The following is a 16,903-nucleotide window of genomic DNA, read 5'->3' as shown; positions in this document are numbered from 1 at the left end:
TCTACTGTTACATTACTACTTTTCATTTTGTCCGTCTCTTAAAGAGTGTAATAAAGCTAAAAATTTGAAATCCTTGGTTTGGTAATAGAAAAACAAAATGGAAATGCTAAGGTTCTTCAAGAAAGAGTTAGAAGTTTTTTCCTGTTAATGGACAATAAGAAAATATGAGAAAATAAGCCATGGAGAGAGCTGTTGGTAAAGGATAGCTCAGGGGTTGCAAGCAAACCAGGGTGCCTGGTCCAGAAGTGACAGGGGCAGAGTCAAGAACAAAGAACAAGGGAGGACAGAGGTCTTGGAGAGGTGCCAGGATCCTGAAAACCAGAAGGATTCAAGTACATGTTCGTGAATCTCAGAAATGGCAGTTGATTTTACAACAATTTCAGATCAGATTATTTATATCACCTATAAATGTGGAAAGACTAGAGAAGTAAATTAGGTAACAAACCAAAACTAACAAATAGAGGACAGAAAAAGTAAGAAATATCACACAAACGGTTATAAAACACACAGAAAAGAGGAAATATATCTGGATTTGTGTTATTCCCAATCTGGGAATTAAGAAGACAGGAAATTTGGTTTTCTTAATTCCTTTAAAGGAAATAAAATACTTGGAGAAAACATAAATTATTGTATCTTTTAAAAAAACTTTTTTAATGTTAAAAACTTTTCTCTGGAGCCTTGATTAACTATAAAATAGCTTTCTCTTTCTTAAAATTTCCTCTGATTTTTCTTTGTCTTATATTAATGTATTAGAACATTTAATTATTTCCATGACTTTCTTGGCATTGTTATTATTCTCTTTTTCATAGCATGTTTCTGAATAATAAGTTCCCCTTATTCTTTGTATAATTTATTTATGGAATGAGGAAAAGTAGAAAAGGGACAGTAAAAACTGCATTCCACATTCTTTGTCCTATTTCACCCATTTTTTTTTTTTGTACTGATCTCAATTTAAATACAAGACTTTATGTCTTCAACATGAATGGCAACATAAACATAAAATAATTTAGCAGAGCACTTAAGCAAATTTATCACTGCATAGACTACAGCAAATAGAACCAATTTTTTCAAAGGACACAACCCACATATAAAAGTTATTTTATGCAGTTTGGAAATTGCTACCATTTTGTAGACTTGGAAATACAACTATATGCTTCTGGTTGCATTCTTGTACCTCAGACAAAAATACACTATATTTGAACATCCTTTTCCAAATAAGATGGTTATATTTTCCAATTGGCATATCTAAGTTACGCTAAGAAATCAGAGTCCAAAATCAATGTGGGCAGATGAGAAATAATAGTGTCTCCAAAATAGTACTGTGTTGTCTACAAGGTGTGAGTTTTTCTCTCATCAAGTATGAATAGAAATATAATTTGAAGACATAGCAGAATACCACTTTTATATCCACCAAAAATACTCATTATAAAACAAAACAACTGAAGCAATAAAAAGGTATACATCAAATATTTTTACATAATAGTGACAGTATAGCTCAAGTGGCCAAAATAACATGAGTTCTTTGAATAAATAGAAATTATGGGTGTGAGGAGCCATCTAAAATTTTACTAACAATCTTCAGGGAGAAAAGTAGCATATGCTTACTTGTGCTTTATTGTGATTTAAAAAAATAATTTTCCTACTGTAACACTTTTTTCTTTTCACTCAAAAAAGTTTAATGTACTTGAGGAATACTAACAAGAGAGCAAAAGAGATCGTAAGAAACTTGAAAACTTCCAGTTTAAACATTATGGTGTATTGTGAATATTTCCCCTTTTTATTCTTGGAAATCATCCCAACACACAGACAATGAGGAAATACTATGCAAATATCCTATTTAGAGGAAATAGGAAACAGTGAAATTCTAGACCCAAATTCAATGAACTGTTTCCTAAAACAGTGATAATAGAGCGTAAGGGTGTACAGGAGGAAACAGAGAAAAGACACTTTGAAGAAACAGTCCAGAAGCTGCAGATTTTAAATAACAGCCAGCAAACATACTTCCTATAAGGCTAAGGGCACATTATAGATATGAGGCAACAATTTAAGGAGAAGCATCTATGGAAGCAGTTTGGTTCTAAAAAGTAGACAAAGTGAGGTTAAATGAAGAACTATACAGAAAAATCATATTACAGAAAGCAGTCTACATCTGTGGAAGCAGAGAAGTACAGTCTTTCATGGTAAAATAACAACAACAATAACAAAACAGAACAATAAAACCCACTCTATTTCCACTGGCTGGACTGAAAAAACTCACTTTTCTCAGTGACACATAAGAAAACCTGAGGCCGGGTATGGTGTCATGCCTGTAGTCCCAGCACTCTGGGAGGCCGAGGCGGGCGGATCACCTGAGGTCGGGAGTTCGAGACCAGCCTGACCAACGTGCAGAAACCCCATCTCTACTAAAAATACAAAATTAGCTGGGTGTGGTAGCACACGCCTGTAATCCCAGCTACTCAGGAGGCTGAGGCAGGAGAATTGCTTGAACCTGGGAGGCGGAGGTTGCAGTGAGCAGAGGTCGCACCATTGCACTCCAGCCTGGGCAACAAGAGTGAAACTCTGTCTTGAAAGGAGAGGAGAGGAGAGGAGGAAAACCTGAACAAGCATAGAATCTACATAAAGATACTAAAAGAGAAAAAGTGAGAAAGGGAAGGAGAGAGGGAGCGAAGGAAGGGAGGAAGGAAGGGAGGAAGAAAGCAAGGAAGGGAGGGAGGGAAAGAGGAAAGGAGAAAACCAAAAGAGATGGGGAGCAAAAACTAAAAACATGTTACCATAAACAAAGTTGAAAATTGTAACCAAACATTTCACCATGAATTTTTAAAGTATTGAATAGAAATCACCTTTTGAAAGCAATTATATAGTGCAGATATGCAAGAAGTTAGAGAGAGGTGAGTGAATTAAGAACAAGAGATGAATTTTAAATTACAAGTACTCAACCAAATGGTACAATGAGAAAAAGTAAAAGTACTATGAAAATGAAAGAGATTGAAAGTAATACAGAGGAAGAGAGACTCCTGGAAGCACAAAATGGTAGCAAAAGTTAAAGTGAAAATGCAAACTAAGTTAATTAGATATTAATAGAGTCAAAAGGGATTAGAGAGAAATTGTAGAGTGCACTTCAGACTAATGATATCCAAAATACATAAAAAAGGAATCCCTGAAAAATAAACCGTAAACTTATATATAAGTTAAGAAATTCTTCATGAAATAAAAGAAGAGTTGAATCTACATTTTGGGAAAAAGATAAAAACAAAAATAAGAAAGCATATCCCTGGGAAAAATAATCCAGAATAGTCAGCACTAAAATAGTCTAGTAAAGTCACTAAACTTCAACTATAAACGAAGAATCCTTTAGTCAGCTAGGCAAATACAAATTCTGTAAATTCTGCAATGCTAGAGACAGAAGGGCAATAGCAATACTGTCCTCAGACAAACTCTACCTTCAGTGTAAGACAAGAGACAAACTCTTTTAAACATCCAGGAATTTAGAAACATTGCTTCCAAGGGACCTTCCTCAGGAATGATTAGAAATGACCTTCAGCCAACCAAGGGATTATTAAAATCACAGCAACAAAGGAAACTGTCAACAATGTAAGCCCTGTTAGTAGATCCTCACCCAGTGGAGCCTTCAGAGGATCTTAGTTCCGGACAGCTTGACTGCATCCTCTTGACAAAGCCTGCTCCAGAACCTCCCAGCTAAACTTCTCCTAGATTCCTAAATCATAGAAACTGATATAACCATTATTTATTAAGTTGCTAAAAGTTAGAGAAACTTGCTATGCAACAACAGACAACTAAGACAATGCTTTTAAAAACTATTGAATTTGGGCCGGGTGCGGTGGCTCACACCTGTAATTCCAGCACTTTGGGAGGCCAAAGTGGGCTGATCACTTGAGGTTATCAAGACCAGCCTGGTCAACACGGTAAAACCCCATCTCCATTAAAAGTACAAAAATTAGCCAGGCATGATGGTACATGTCTGTAATACCAGCTGCTCCAGAGGCTGAGGCACAAGAATTGCTTTAGCCTGGGAGGCGGAGGTTGCCATGAGCCAAGTTCATGCCACTTGCACTCCAGCCTGGGTGACAGAGTGAGACTCTGTCTCAAAACAAAACAAAACAGCCTGGGTGCGGTGGCTCAAGCCTGTAATCCCAGCACTTTGGGAGGCCGAGACGGGCGGATCACGAGGTCAGGAGATCGAGACCATCCTAACACAGTGAAACCCTGTTTCTACTAAAAATACAAAAAACAAAAACAAAAACAAAAACAAAAAAAACACTAGCCGGGTGAGGAGGCGGGCGCCTGTAGTCCCAGCTACTCAGGAGGCTGAGGCAGGAGAATGGCATAAACCCGGGAGACGGAGCTTGCAGTGAGCCGAGAGATCCAGCCACTGCACTCCAGCCTGGGTGACAGAGCGAGAAGAAAGTTGTTTTCCACCAGGAAAGAAGTATAGTGAGAAGTGTAGTGAGAAGAGCTTCTAGCAAACCATTTGGGGTTGATATAGGTTCCCTGGATTTCCAGAACTCCCAACACTTGTGCTTGATCCAGGTTTGGAAATTACTAAAAGCAAGAGACTGTTGCTGTACTGCTGCTCTGAGGGCAGGATGGTGATAGCTACTCTGGGAATGGCTTGTATGCCCAAAGTTTGTCTGGAAAAAGATAAATGGAGATAAAGGAAGGTTTATCTTCAGATAGATGTGGACAAGGTAGGAGAAACACCCAGCCAGGAGATATCTCAGTGCCATTTTCATCATGAGAGACATATGAATGAGCCATAGAACTCAACAGTAAGAATCTATATGCGTTAGACAACCACAGCTATGATCTTAGAGAAGAGAGAATATTTGACTCATTAAGAAACTGCAGGAGAGACATTCCCAGCGAATAAGGGATTTCCAAAAACTCAGAAATTTGCTCCAAGAAAAAGAGGCAACTTTTAATCTGATGTGGCCAAGATAAAATAATAGCTTCACTCCTTCCCTTTAAGCCATGAAACCATAGTTGGAAGACTGGGAGTTGAGAGCAAAGTACAGACTAAGAAAACCAGGGAAGCAGCTGGCCACAGCACCCCTTTCACACCAAGTAGAGTAAAACTATGGAAGGGAGAAGCTTTAACATTAGTAAGTTGCAGCATTTTGATTATTACATGGAAACGTAATTAATTAATTAACAGGACCTTTTATTTTATCTAAAGGTTACATGCTTAAAATGTTAAAAGCTCTGTAATTGTAACCCAGACCTTCAAACCTTGAACTGTTACTGACTGGTAACACTACTAGAGTATATTAACTCATGCCTCACCAGTTATATAAGAAACCAGCTTCCAGAACCAAACTGTCATATGGCTGAGCATACAATACTTGTTCCGCCATGGTCTCATCCAGGCTGCACTGAAGAATATATTTATAAGCCATTTTTTTTTTATTATACTTTAAGTTCTAGGGTACATGTGCATAACGTGCAGGTTTGTTACATATGTATACTTATGCCATGTTGGTGTGCTGCACCCATCAACTCGTCAGCACCCATCAATTCATCATTTATATCATGTATAACTCCCCAATGCAATCCCTCCCTCCTCCCCCCTCCCCATGATAGGCCCCAGTGTGTGATGTTCCCCTTCCCGAGTCCAAGTGATCTCATTGTTCAGTTCCCACCTATGAGTGAGAACATGCGGTGTTTGGTTTTCTCTTCTTGTGATAGTTTGCTAAGAATGATGGTTTCCAGCTGCATCCATGTCCCTACAAAGGACGCAAACTCATCCTTTTTTATGGCTGCATAGTATTCCATGGTGTATATGTGCCACATTTTCTTAATCCAGACTCTCACTGATGGACATCTGGGTTGATTCCAAGTCTTTGCTATTGTGAATAGTGCTGCAATAAACATACGTGTGCATGTGTCGTTGTAGTAGAATAATTTATAATCCTTTGGGTATACACCCAGTAGTGGGATGGCTGGGTCATATGGTACATCTAGTTCTAGATCCTTGAGGAAGTGCCATACTGTTTTCCATAATGGTTGAACTAGTTTACAATCCCACCAACAGTGTAAAAGTGTTCCTATTTCTCCACACCCTCTCCAACACCTGTTGTTTCCTGACTTCTTAATGATTGCCATTCTAACTGGTGTGAGATGGTATCTCATTGTGGTTTTGATTTGCATTTCTCTGATGGCGAGTGATGATGAGCATTTTTTCATGTGTCTGTTGGCTGTATGAATGTCTTCTTTTGAGAAATGTCTGTTCATATCCTTTCCCCACTTTTTGATGGGGTTGTTTGTTTTTTTCTTGTATATTTGGTTGAGTTCTTTGTAGATTCTGGATATTAGCCCTTTGTCAGATGAGTAGGTTGCAAAAATTTTCTCCCATTATGTAGGTTGCCTGTTCACTCTGATGGTAGTTTCTTTTGCTGTGCAGAAGCTCTTTAGTTAAATTAGATCCCATTTGTCAATTTTGGCTTTTGCTGCCGTTGCTTTTGGTGTTTTAGACATGAAGTCCTTGCCCATGCCTATGTCCTGAATGGTACTACCTAGATTTTCTTCTAGGGTTTTTATGGTATTAGGTCTAACATTTAAGTCTCTAATCCATCTTGAATTAATCTTCGTATAAGGGGTAAGGAAAGGATCCAGTTTCAGCTTTCTACTTATGGCTAGCCAATTTTCCCAGCACCATTTATTAAATAGGGAATCCTTTCCCCATTTCTTGTTTCTCTCAGGTTTGTCAAAGATCAGATGGCTGTAGATGTGTGGTATTATTTCTGAGGACTCTGTTCTGTTCCATTGGTCTATATCTCTGTTTTGGTACCAGTACCATGCTGTTTTGGTTACTGTAGCCTTGTAGTATAGTTTGAAGTCAGGTAGCGTGATGCCTCCAGCTTTGTCCTTTTGACTTAGGATTGTCTTGGCAATGCGGGCTCTTTTTTGGTTCCATATGAACATTAAAGCCGTTTTTTCCAATTCTGTGAAGAAACTCATTGGTAGCTTGATGGGGATGGCATTGAATCTATAAATAACCTTGGGCAGTATGGCCATTTTCACGATATTGATTCTTCCTATCCATGAGCATGGTATGTTCTTCCATTTGTTAGTGTCCTCTTTGATTTCACTGAGCAGTGGTTTGTAGTTCTCCTTGAAGAGGTCCTTGACATCCCTTGTAAGCTGGATTCCTACGTATTTTATTCTCTTTGAAGCAATTGTGAATGGAAGTTCATTCATGATTTGGCTCTCTGCTTGTCTGTTACTGGTGTATAAGAATGCTTGTGATTTTTGCACATTAATTTTGTATCCTGAGACTTTGCTGAAGTTTCTTATCAGCTTAAGGAGATTTTGGGCTGAGACGATGGGGTTTTCTAAATATACAATCATGTCATCTGCAAACAGGGACAATATGACTTCTTCTTTTCCTAACTGGATACCCTTGATTTCTTACTCTTGCCTGATTGCCCTAGCCAGAACTTCCAACACTATGTTGAATAGGAGTGGTGAGAGAGGGCATCCCTGTCTTGTGCCTGTTTTCAAAGGGAATTTTTCCAGTTTTTGCCCATTCAGAATGATATTAGCTGTGGGTTTGTCATAAATAGCTCTGATTATTTTGAGGTACGTTCCATCAATACCGAATTTATTGAGCGTTTTTAGCATGAAGGGCTGTTGAATTTTGTCAAAAGCCTTTTCTGCATCTATTGAGATAATCATGTGGTTCTTGTCTTTGGTTCTGTTTATATGCTGGATTACGTTTACTGATTTGCGAATGTTGAACCAGCTTTGCATCCCAGGGATGAAGCCCACTTGATCATGGTGGATAAGCTTTTTGATGTGCTGCTGAATCCGGTTTGCCAGTATTTTATTGAGGATTTTTGCATCGATGTTCATCAGGAATATTGGTCTAAAATTCTCTTTTTTTGTTGTGTCTCTGCCAGGCTTTGATATCAGGATGATGTTGGCCTCATAAAATGAGTTAGGGAGGAGTCCCTCTTTTTCTATTGATTGGAATAGTTTCAGAAGGAATGGTACCAGCTCCTCCTTGTACCGCTGGTAGAATTCTGCTGTGAATCCATCTGATCCTGGACTTTTTTTGGTGGGTAGGCTATTAATTGTTGCCTCAATTTCAGAGCCTGCTATTGGTCTATTCAGGGATTCAACTTCTTCCTGGTTAGGTCTTGGAAGAGTGTAAGTGTCCAGGAAATTATCCATTTCTTCTAGATTTTCTAGTTGATTTGCATAGAGGCGTTTATACTATTCTCTGATGGTTGTTTGTATTTCTGTGGGGTCAGTGGTGATATCCCCTTTATCATTTTTTATTGCATCTATTTGATTCCTCTCTCTTTTCTTCTTTATTAGCCTTGCTAGCGCCCTGTCAATTTTGTTGATCTTTTCAGAAAACCAACTCCTGGATTCATTGATTTTTTGGAGGGTTTTTTGTGTCTCTATCTCCTTCAGTTCTGCTCTGATCTTAGTTATTTCTTGCCTTCTGCTAGCTTTTCAATGTGTTTGCTCTTGCCTCTCTAGTTCTTTTAATTGTGATGTTAGAGTATCAATTTTAGATCTTTCCAGCTTTCTCTTGTGGGCATTTAGTGCTATAAATTTCCCTCTGCACACTGCTTTAAATGTGTCCTAGAGATTCTGGCATGTTGTATCGTTGTTCTCATTGGTTTCAAAGAACATCTTTATTTCTGCTTTCATTTCGTTATGTACCCAGTAGTCATTCAGGAGCAGGTTGTTCAGTTTCCATGTAGTTGAGCAGTTTTGATTGAGTTTCTTAATCCTGAGTTCTAGTTTGATTGCACTGTGGTCTGAGAGACAGTTTGTTATAATTTCTGTTCTTTTACATTTGCTGAGGAGTGCTTTACTTCCAATTATGTGGTCAATTTTGGAATAAGTGCGATGTGGTGCTGAGAAGAATGTATATTCTCTTGATTTGGGGTGGAGAGTTCTATAGATGTCTATTAGGTCCGCTTGGTGCAGAGATGAGTTCAATTCCTGGATATCCTTGTTAACTTCTGTCTCGTTGATCTGTCTAATGTTGACAGTGGAGTGTTGAAGTCTCCCATTACTATTGTGTGGGAGTCTAAGTCTCTTTGTAAGTCTCTAAGCACTTGCTTTATGAATCTGGGTGCTCCTGTAGTGGGTGCATATATATTTAGGAGAGTTAGCTCTTCCTGTTGAATTGATCCCTTTACCATTATGTAATGTCCTTCTTTGTCTCTTTTGATCTTTGATGGTTTAAAGTCTGTTTTATCAGAGACTAGGATTGCAACCCCTGCTTTTTTTTGTTCTCCATTTGCTTGGTAGATCTTCCTCCATCCCTTTATTTTGAGCCTATGTATGTCTCTGCATGTGAGATGGGTCTCCTGAATACAGCAGACTGATGGGTCTTGACTCTTTATCCAGTTTGCCAGTCTGTGTCTTTTAATTGGAGGATTTAGTCCATTTACATTCAAGGTTAATATTGTTATGTGTGAACTTGATCCTGTCATTATGATATTAACTGGTTATTTTGCTCGTTAGTTGATGCAGTTTCTTCCTAGCCTCGATGGTCTTTACATTTTGGCATGTTTTTGCAATGGCTGGTACCGGTTGTTCCTTTCCATGTTTAGGGCTTCCTTCAGGGTCTCTTGTAAGGCAGGCCTGGTCGTGACAAAATCTCTAAGCATATGCTTATCTGTATAGGATTTTATTTCTCCTTCACTTATGAAACTTAGTTTGGCTGGATATGAAATTCTGGGTTGAAAATTGTTTTCTTTAAGAACATTGAATATTGGCCCCCACTCTCCTGGCTTGCAGAGTTTCTGCCGAGAGATCTGCTGTTAGTCTGATGGGCTTCCCTTTGTGGGTAACCCAACCTTTCTCTCTGGCTGCCCTTAAGATTTTTTCCTTCATTTCAACTTTGGTGAATCTGGCAATTATGTGTCTTGGAGTTGCTCTTCTGGAGGAGTATCTTTGTGGTGTTCTCTGTATTTCCTGAATTTGAATGTTGGCCTGCCCTACTAGGTCGGGGAAGTTCTCCTGGATGATATCCTGAAGAGTGTTTTCCAACTTGGTTCCATTTTCCCCCTCACTTTCAGGCACCCCAATCAGACGTAGATTTGGTCTTTTAACATAATCCCATACTTCTTGCAGGCTTTGTTCATTTCTTTTTCTTCTTTTTTCTTTTGGTTTCTCTTCTCGCTTCATTTCATTCATTTGATCCTCAATCGCTGATACTCTTTCTTCCAGTTGATCGAGTCCGTTACTGAGGCTTGTGCATTTGTCACGTATTTCTCGTGTCATGGTTTTCATCTCTGTCATTTCGTTTATGATCTTCTCTGCATTAATTAGTCTAGCTGTCAGTTCTTCCACTCTTTTTTCAAGATTTTTAGTTTCTTTGCGCTGGGTACGTAATTCCTCCTTTAGCTCTGAGAAGTTTGATGGACTGAAGCCTTCTTCTCTCATCTCGTCAAAGTCATTCTCTGACCAGCTTTGATCCGTTGCTGGCGATGGGCTGCGCTCCTTTGCAGGGGGAGATGCACTCTTATTTTTTGAATTTCCAGCTTTTCTGCCCTGCTTCTTCCCCATCTTTGTGGTTTTATCTGTCTCTGGTCTTTGATGATGGTGACGTACTGATGGGGTTTTGGTATAGGTATCCTTCCTGTTTGATAGTTTTCCTTCTGACAGTCAGAAGGACTGTCTGTTGGTCTGTTGGAGATTGCTTGAGGTCCACTCCAGACCCTGTTTGCCTGGGTATCAGCAGCAGAGGTTGCCGAAGATAGAATATTGCTGAACAGCGAGTGTACCTGTCTGATTCTTCCTTTGGAAGTTTCTTCTCAGGGGTGTACTCCACCCTGTGAGGTGTGGGGTGTCAGACTGCCCCTAGTGGGGGATGTCTCCCAGTTAGGCTACTCAGGGGTCAGGGACCCACCTGAGCAGGCAGTCTGTCCATTCTCAGATCTCAACCTCCGTGTTGGGAGATCCACTGCTCTCTTCAAAGCTGTCAGACAGAGTCGTTCAAGTCTGCACAGGCCTCTCCTGCTTCCCCTGTTGTTTTTTAGCTGTGCCCTGTCCCCAGAGGTGGAGTCTACAGAGACAGGCAGGTTTCCTTGAGCTGCTGTGAGCTCCATCCAGTGGGAGCTTCCCAGCGGCTTTGTTTACCTACTTAAGCCTCAGCAATGGCAGGCGCCCCTTCCCCAGCCTCGCTGCTGCCTTGCGGTTAGATCGCCACAGACTGCTGTGTTAGCAATGAGGGAGGCTCCGTGGGCGTGGGACCCTCCCGGCCAGGTGAGGGATATATTCTTCTGGTGTGCCCGTTTGCTTAGAGCGCGGTATTGGGGTGGGAGTTACCTGATTTTCCAGGTGTTGTGTGTCTCAGTTCCCCTGGCTAGGAAAAGGGATACCCTTCCCCCTTGCGCTTCCCAGGTGAGGCGATGCCTCGCCCTGCTTCAGCTCTCGCTGATCAGGCTGCCGCAGCTGACCAGCACCGATTGTCCGGCACTCCCTAGTGAGATGACCCCAGTACCTCAGTTGAAAATGCAGAAATCACCAGTCTTCTGTGTCGCTCGCGCTGGGAGTTGGAGACTGGAGCTGTTCCTATTCGGCCATCTTGCTCCGCCCCCCTCCAAGCCATTTTTAAAACAACGAATAAGCCTTGATTCGAATGGAGCTAAAAATTAAGAACCTTAATGTATTTTGTGGACAGTACAATACACTGTTAAATAAAACCAGCTCTCATTTTTCTTATTTTAATCCTAACATCAGTTATTGGTTCTGAAAGAACTTGCAATTCTTTAATTATAAAAAACAAATAAAAATGAAACAAACAAAGAAGATTTGGCAACATTACCTTTGAATATGATACTCTGGATTACAGAGATGTAGTCTTCAGGTTCCTGCTCAGTTGAGATCTCCCATCCACTTTGAGAGATATTTAATAATTCATAAAGCTGATGTGAATTCATCACTCCACAAAGCAAAGTAACTACACTTTCTGGTGAATGAAGTATCTTTTCCAGAAACTGACATTTCTTTGGAGTTAGGTCTTTAAGCAGGCTATTTGATAATATCAAAAGTTTACATTTGTAAGAGGTTAAGTTCAGCAACTCCAAATGCCGAAAAGAGAAATTCTCCAAGCGATATAACAGGATCGCTTCCCTTTGCACAACATGTAAAAATACTTCTGTCAAGTACAGAGCCCATTCCTCAGCATCCTCTTCATATATCATTATGATGTCTTTTGTATTTCCTGAAAAAGAAAAAATATTTTCTTATATTTGCAATGCTATCAGCAGGTTATTATTTTTCAAAAATTTTAATATGCTTACTAGGCAATATATTAAGTTGCTGATACCAGAGAAAAACTATATGAAAGTCCTTCATAGTATTAAAAAACCATAGATTAAATAAAACTAGAATTCAAAGATAAGTTGATTTAAATTTTAAAAAAGTGATAAGAAAAAGTATAATAAATAAGAAAACAAGTTGAGAGCCAAAACAATACCATTACCCAGATGAGAAATAACTTAGAAAAAGAAATGAGTAGATTAGACATAGATAATGTTATAGATAATATTTTAACTTCTGGCCCAAAAGAAAAGCTTGATATTTTCATAGTAATTCAAAAAAATAAATAAATAAAGGAGGAGAACAAGGCTAACACAACTGTTGAAAATACGATACATTTAGTTGAGAGTTAAAAACAGAAAAGATTCAGTATAAGGATGATCCAAAAACCTGAAGTAGAAGAGAATAATATACACATTAAAATGTTGTAAAACATATAATTTTTAATAATTTTAAAAATCCTTGTAATAAGAAAGATAAAGGAGCCAGCTTTATCAATCAGTGTGAAACAATCAGGCTCCAACTAAAACTGTTAAAGAAAACAGATTTTGCTGGGCGCGGTGGCTCACAACTGTAATCCCAGCATTTTGGGAGGCTGAGGCGGGCGGATCACGAGGTCAGGATATCGAGACTATCCTGGCTAACACAGTGAAACCCCTTCTCTACTAAAAAGACAAAAAAACTAGCCGGGCGTGGTGGTGGGCACCTGTAGTCCCAGCTACTTGGGAGGCTGAGACAGGAGAATGGCTTGAACCCGGGAGGCGGAGCTTGCAGTGAGCGGAGATGGTGACACTGCACTCCAGCCTGGGCAACAGCGCTAGACTCTGTCTCAAAATAAATAAATAAATGAATAAATAAGAAAAGAAATCTTGATTACATTGTCCTTGACTTAGTGATAATTAAAAAATTTCTTCACATATCCAGGAAGGAAAACCAAGTCACCATGATAAGAAAAATGTGAGGTTGGTGTTGATTTCTTCAGAGCAATTTCCAGATGAATTATAGGAAAATTTTTATAAAGCTAATTTTTACAGTATATTCATACTATAAAATATTGCATAACAATGAAAAAGAATGTAACAATGCTACATGCAACATGGATGAATCTAAAGACATAACATTGAGTGAAATAAGAAAGGGTATATATTGCATAATTGTATTTATATAAAGTTCCAAAGCAGAAAACTTGATTCACGGTGATACAGATCTGAATATTTTAGGGCAGAATTAACAAATTAAAGTAGGCATGAGAGAGCCTGCTGGAGTTCTGGATATGGTCTATATCTTGATCTAGGTGGTAGATATTTATGGAGATATACATATATATAACATATATGTGTGTAAATTCACTCATCTACATATCTTAGATATAAGTTATACTGCAATAAACCTGTAAAAGCTAGATGACTTGTGGAGGGAAAGCCATAGGAAATAAGTAAAGCATTTGTAACATTATCACACGTATTTGAAAAATTAGAGAAAATATGCTAATAATGGAGGTTTCACAGGTCTTATAGGGCATTTACAAAAAGAATTAAAGAGAGGTACATTTCAATATTTTGCACAAAAAACAAAAAAATGAAGTAAATATTAATTCCAGAAGAAAGCCCCAAAATTTATGAAAGAAAGCAGGATAATTATAGACTATTTGGATCAATAGTGTGCATGTGTTTATAGTTATAATAATGTAAAAACTAATTAATTAATGACAAGTTGAGATTTAAATATTCTGGAGAATAAAGGAAGAGTAAGACAAACAAAAGTATAAAAATATCTATCTTATGTATTACAGGAAGACAATAGATAATAACTAAAATTAGTAAATCAAGAAATCGTAATATAAATGTATCTTTTTGAAACATGCAAAAGAATAAAAAAAGAAACTTTGAAAAAATTATGGTTTTTAAGGTTCTTAGAAGGGTGGAATGGTATTTGGGGAAAGGGAAAGTAAAGCACTGTCGATTTTCACTATGTTTTATCATTGTTTTACATGAAAGTGTAACTGTAATCAAAATTTAAATAATAGAGGAAAATCCAGCCAAAAAATAGCCCAGAACCAAAGTAAAGTAAAAGGAAATGAACGCAACTTTGGAAAAAGAATAGGGTGAGTTGAATACATGTACATATAGAACAACAACTAAATGCTGAGGGCATTATGATTGCACTACAAAATGCACATGTCAACTTGATGAAATAAGAGTGATTACACAGGGGAAAAACTGAGCATTTGGGGAGGAGAAAGTAAAACATACTAACCTCATCTTTAATACAATGTAATCTTTTAACACTGCCTAAATTTGAAACATTAATTTAAAATAATGACTTCATTCAATATTTCTGTATCATCATTTTTCCCAAGACAATAATAAATAATCTAAAAAGTACTCAAAGAAATTTTTATCTTAAAATTAATACATCATTAGTTTAACTTTAAATTAACTTTAAAGAGAGCATGTAAAGTCTAATCTCATTTTTAATAAAATAGTACCTCCATGCCTATCTACCTAAAATAATTCTATCATTAGCAACAATTGTTTATGAGAGAGAAGACTTTGAGAGATACATGACTTTCTTTTTCTTCACTCTTCCATATTGCTTATATTTTTATAATAACCTTATTTTACAAAATACAATCATTTTTAAAGATCAGTTTTTACAGTATTATCATGAGTACAAAGAATGAAACATCAAACTCTTGTCATCTTCTTCCTCTGAAAACAGAGCATGTATTTTCTATACCACCGATGTGGCAATGAAAACCATAATGATTCTGAGATCTTTTGTATTTTATTAAATTATTGAGTTTATGTATTTCTGTCTTTTCTCGTGATATAAATATTATCTCTGAGGGCAGATGCTTTATTTTTCAATCCAAATTCCTACACAATGCCAAGCACAATTTCTTGAACAGATATTCAACTTTTTTTTACATATTTATGTATGCAAATGAGAAAAAATCTGACAGAAAACATGGGAATCACGTGTAAGTTGTATATGAATCATCAACATAGTTCTGTAATTCTGTGTGTAGTAGTGTAGTATCTCACCCAGCCTGGATGCTAAATAAATAAATTGTTTAACAAACAGAAATATTATGCCATAATTCAGTATTTTTATGTTTGAGGAACGGTAGAAGGAGGGTTTTCTTCATATTGCATATAGCCAGAATAAGTTGTTCTACAGTTATAAAAATAATAGGAGTATAAATAAAATTAATAATAATTAAAATTATCAAGCACTTAAATTAGGTCTCCATGTGTTTCACACATGCTGTTTCATTTAATTCTCACAATTACACTACTAAGTAAGTATTAATGTTATCCTCATTTTACAGATGGGAAAACTGAAGTGGTATTAGAATCAGGACTCCAATGAGGGCAGTCTGCCCTATACCCTATACTTTTAACTTCTAACAGCAAAGGACACAATAATATTATTTAAAAGATTACAGTAGATTATTTGCAGGGATATGAGTTGATTAGTCAGTATTAAGCAGCCTGTGGGGTATTCTTAACTATGCACAGTATGTGAAGGCTTACTGGGAATCTGGTTTCCTACCAAGAAGAAAGAGGAAACAGAACATATCATACACTCCAAGAGTAGAGTAATCTATGAAGAATTTACAGAATTGACTTTTTGACTCTATAATTTAAATCAAGAAAATGGTAGAATGAGCTATATGTTAACGTAAAGAATTAATACTCCCATGTTATTTGGCTGGGTATCACAATTGGCAGACAGTTATATGAAATCAAAACTAGAATAACCTGTCTTTCAAAGTCCAAGAAAATTGCACAGGTAGTCTTTCTCAATACTCCAGATGCATTTTTATTTATGTTGAAAATTGAGCCTTTTTATTTGACTTATATTTTCTCAATATCCTCATTTGACATGAAATATCATTCCTTTCTTCTCTACAGATAAACTCATTTCAGTATTTTAATCTTTGGTTTTCTCAATTATTATTCACTGAGGCTTTCTATATACCAGGCATGTTGCTAAGCAGTTGACACGTATAACCTCATTTAATACTCACCAAACTGCATGGAGTTGGTCCTGTTAGTCTTATTTTACTGATGTTCTCATTGAGGTTCAGAGGGGTTAAGTTATTTATCAGAGCCACAAAGATAGTTGTTGATCTTTATGCTGACTTTCTTTCTTTTCATATGAAACTAAGTTGTGTTGAAATATAAAAGTTAATAAAAACTCTTTTAATAAGCCATGGTTTTCTTTTCCCTTTTTCTAGAAAAAAAGTTTGTACCTGAATAATATATAGGACCACAGACCCAAAATAGTCCTTTATAAATTCTCAAAAGTACCCCAGTGGCCTTGCACTGTACTTCATTTTATACACTTGAATTAAATCAACCCTAAGTAATTCTCCTCATTTAAGGAGGGTTACTGTCATTAAGATTGGTCAACTTTTAGAGGCTTTGCAATGAAACAATAGATGATAAACTTGAAACATAGAAATATATAATTTCCATTCCTGGAAAGCTTCATCATAATAAAAAGACAATATTACTGAAGATGGAATCAAGATCTGCAAATAAATTATTTTAAATGTACATCTTACAGTCTTGCATCATAAAGT

At 37.3% G+C, this 16,903-nt stretch overlaps 1 protein-coding gene across 2 annotated transcripts in view; it reads right to left on the bottom strand.

Annotated features, from left to right (window-relative positions):
* BANK1 (B cell scaffold protein with ankyrin repeats 1) overlaps positions 1-16,903 on the bottom strand; it is a 335,823-nt gene that overhangs the window by 277,178 nt on the left and 41,742 nt on the right. For both annotated transcript variants that reach the window (XM_030916824.1, XM_030916828.1), the window contains exon 2: positions 11,813-12,211. In XM_030916824.1, coding sequence (XP_030772684.1) covers positions 11,813-12,211 — 399 coding nt within the window. The remainder of the gene's footprint in view (positions 1-11,812; positions 12,212-16,903) is intronic.

The sequence above is a fragment of the Rhinopithecus roxellana genome, chromosome 2 (assembly GCF_007565055.1).
Source record: "Rhinopithecus roxellana isolate Shanxi Qingling chromosome 2, ASM756505v1, whole genome shotgun sequence".
NCBI lineage: Eukaryota > Metazoa > Chordata > Mammalia > Primates > Cercopithecidae > Rhinopithecus > Rhinopithecus roxellana.
Note: the sequence above shows the minus strand (reverse complement) of the source record. Positions and strands in the feature narration are given on the sequence as shown.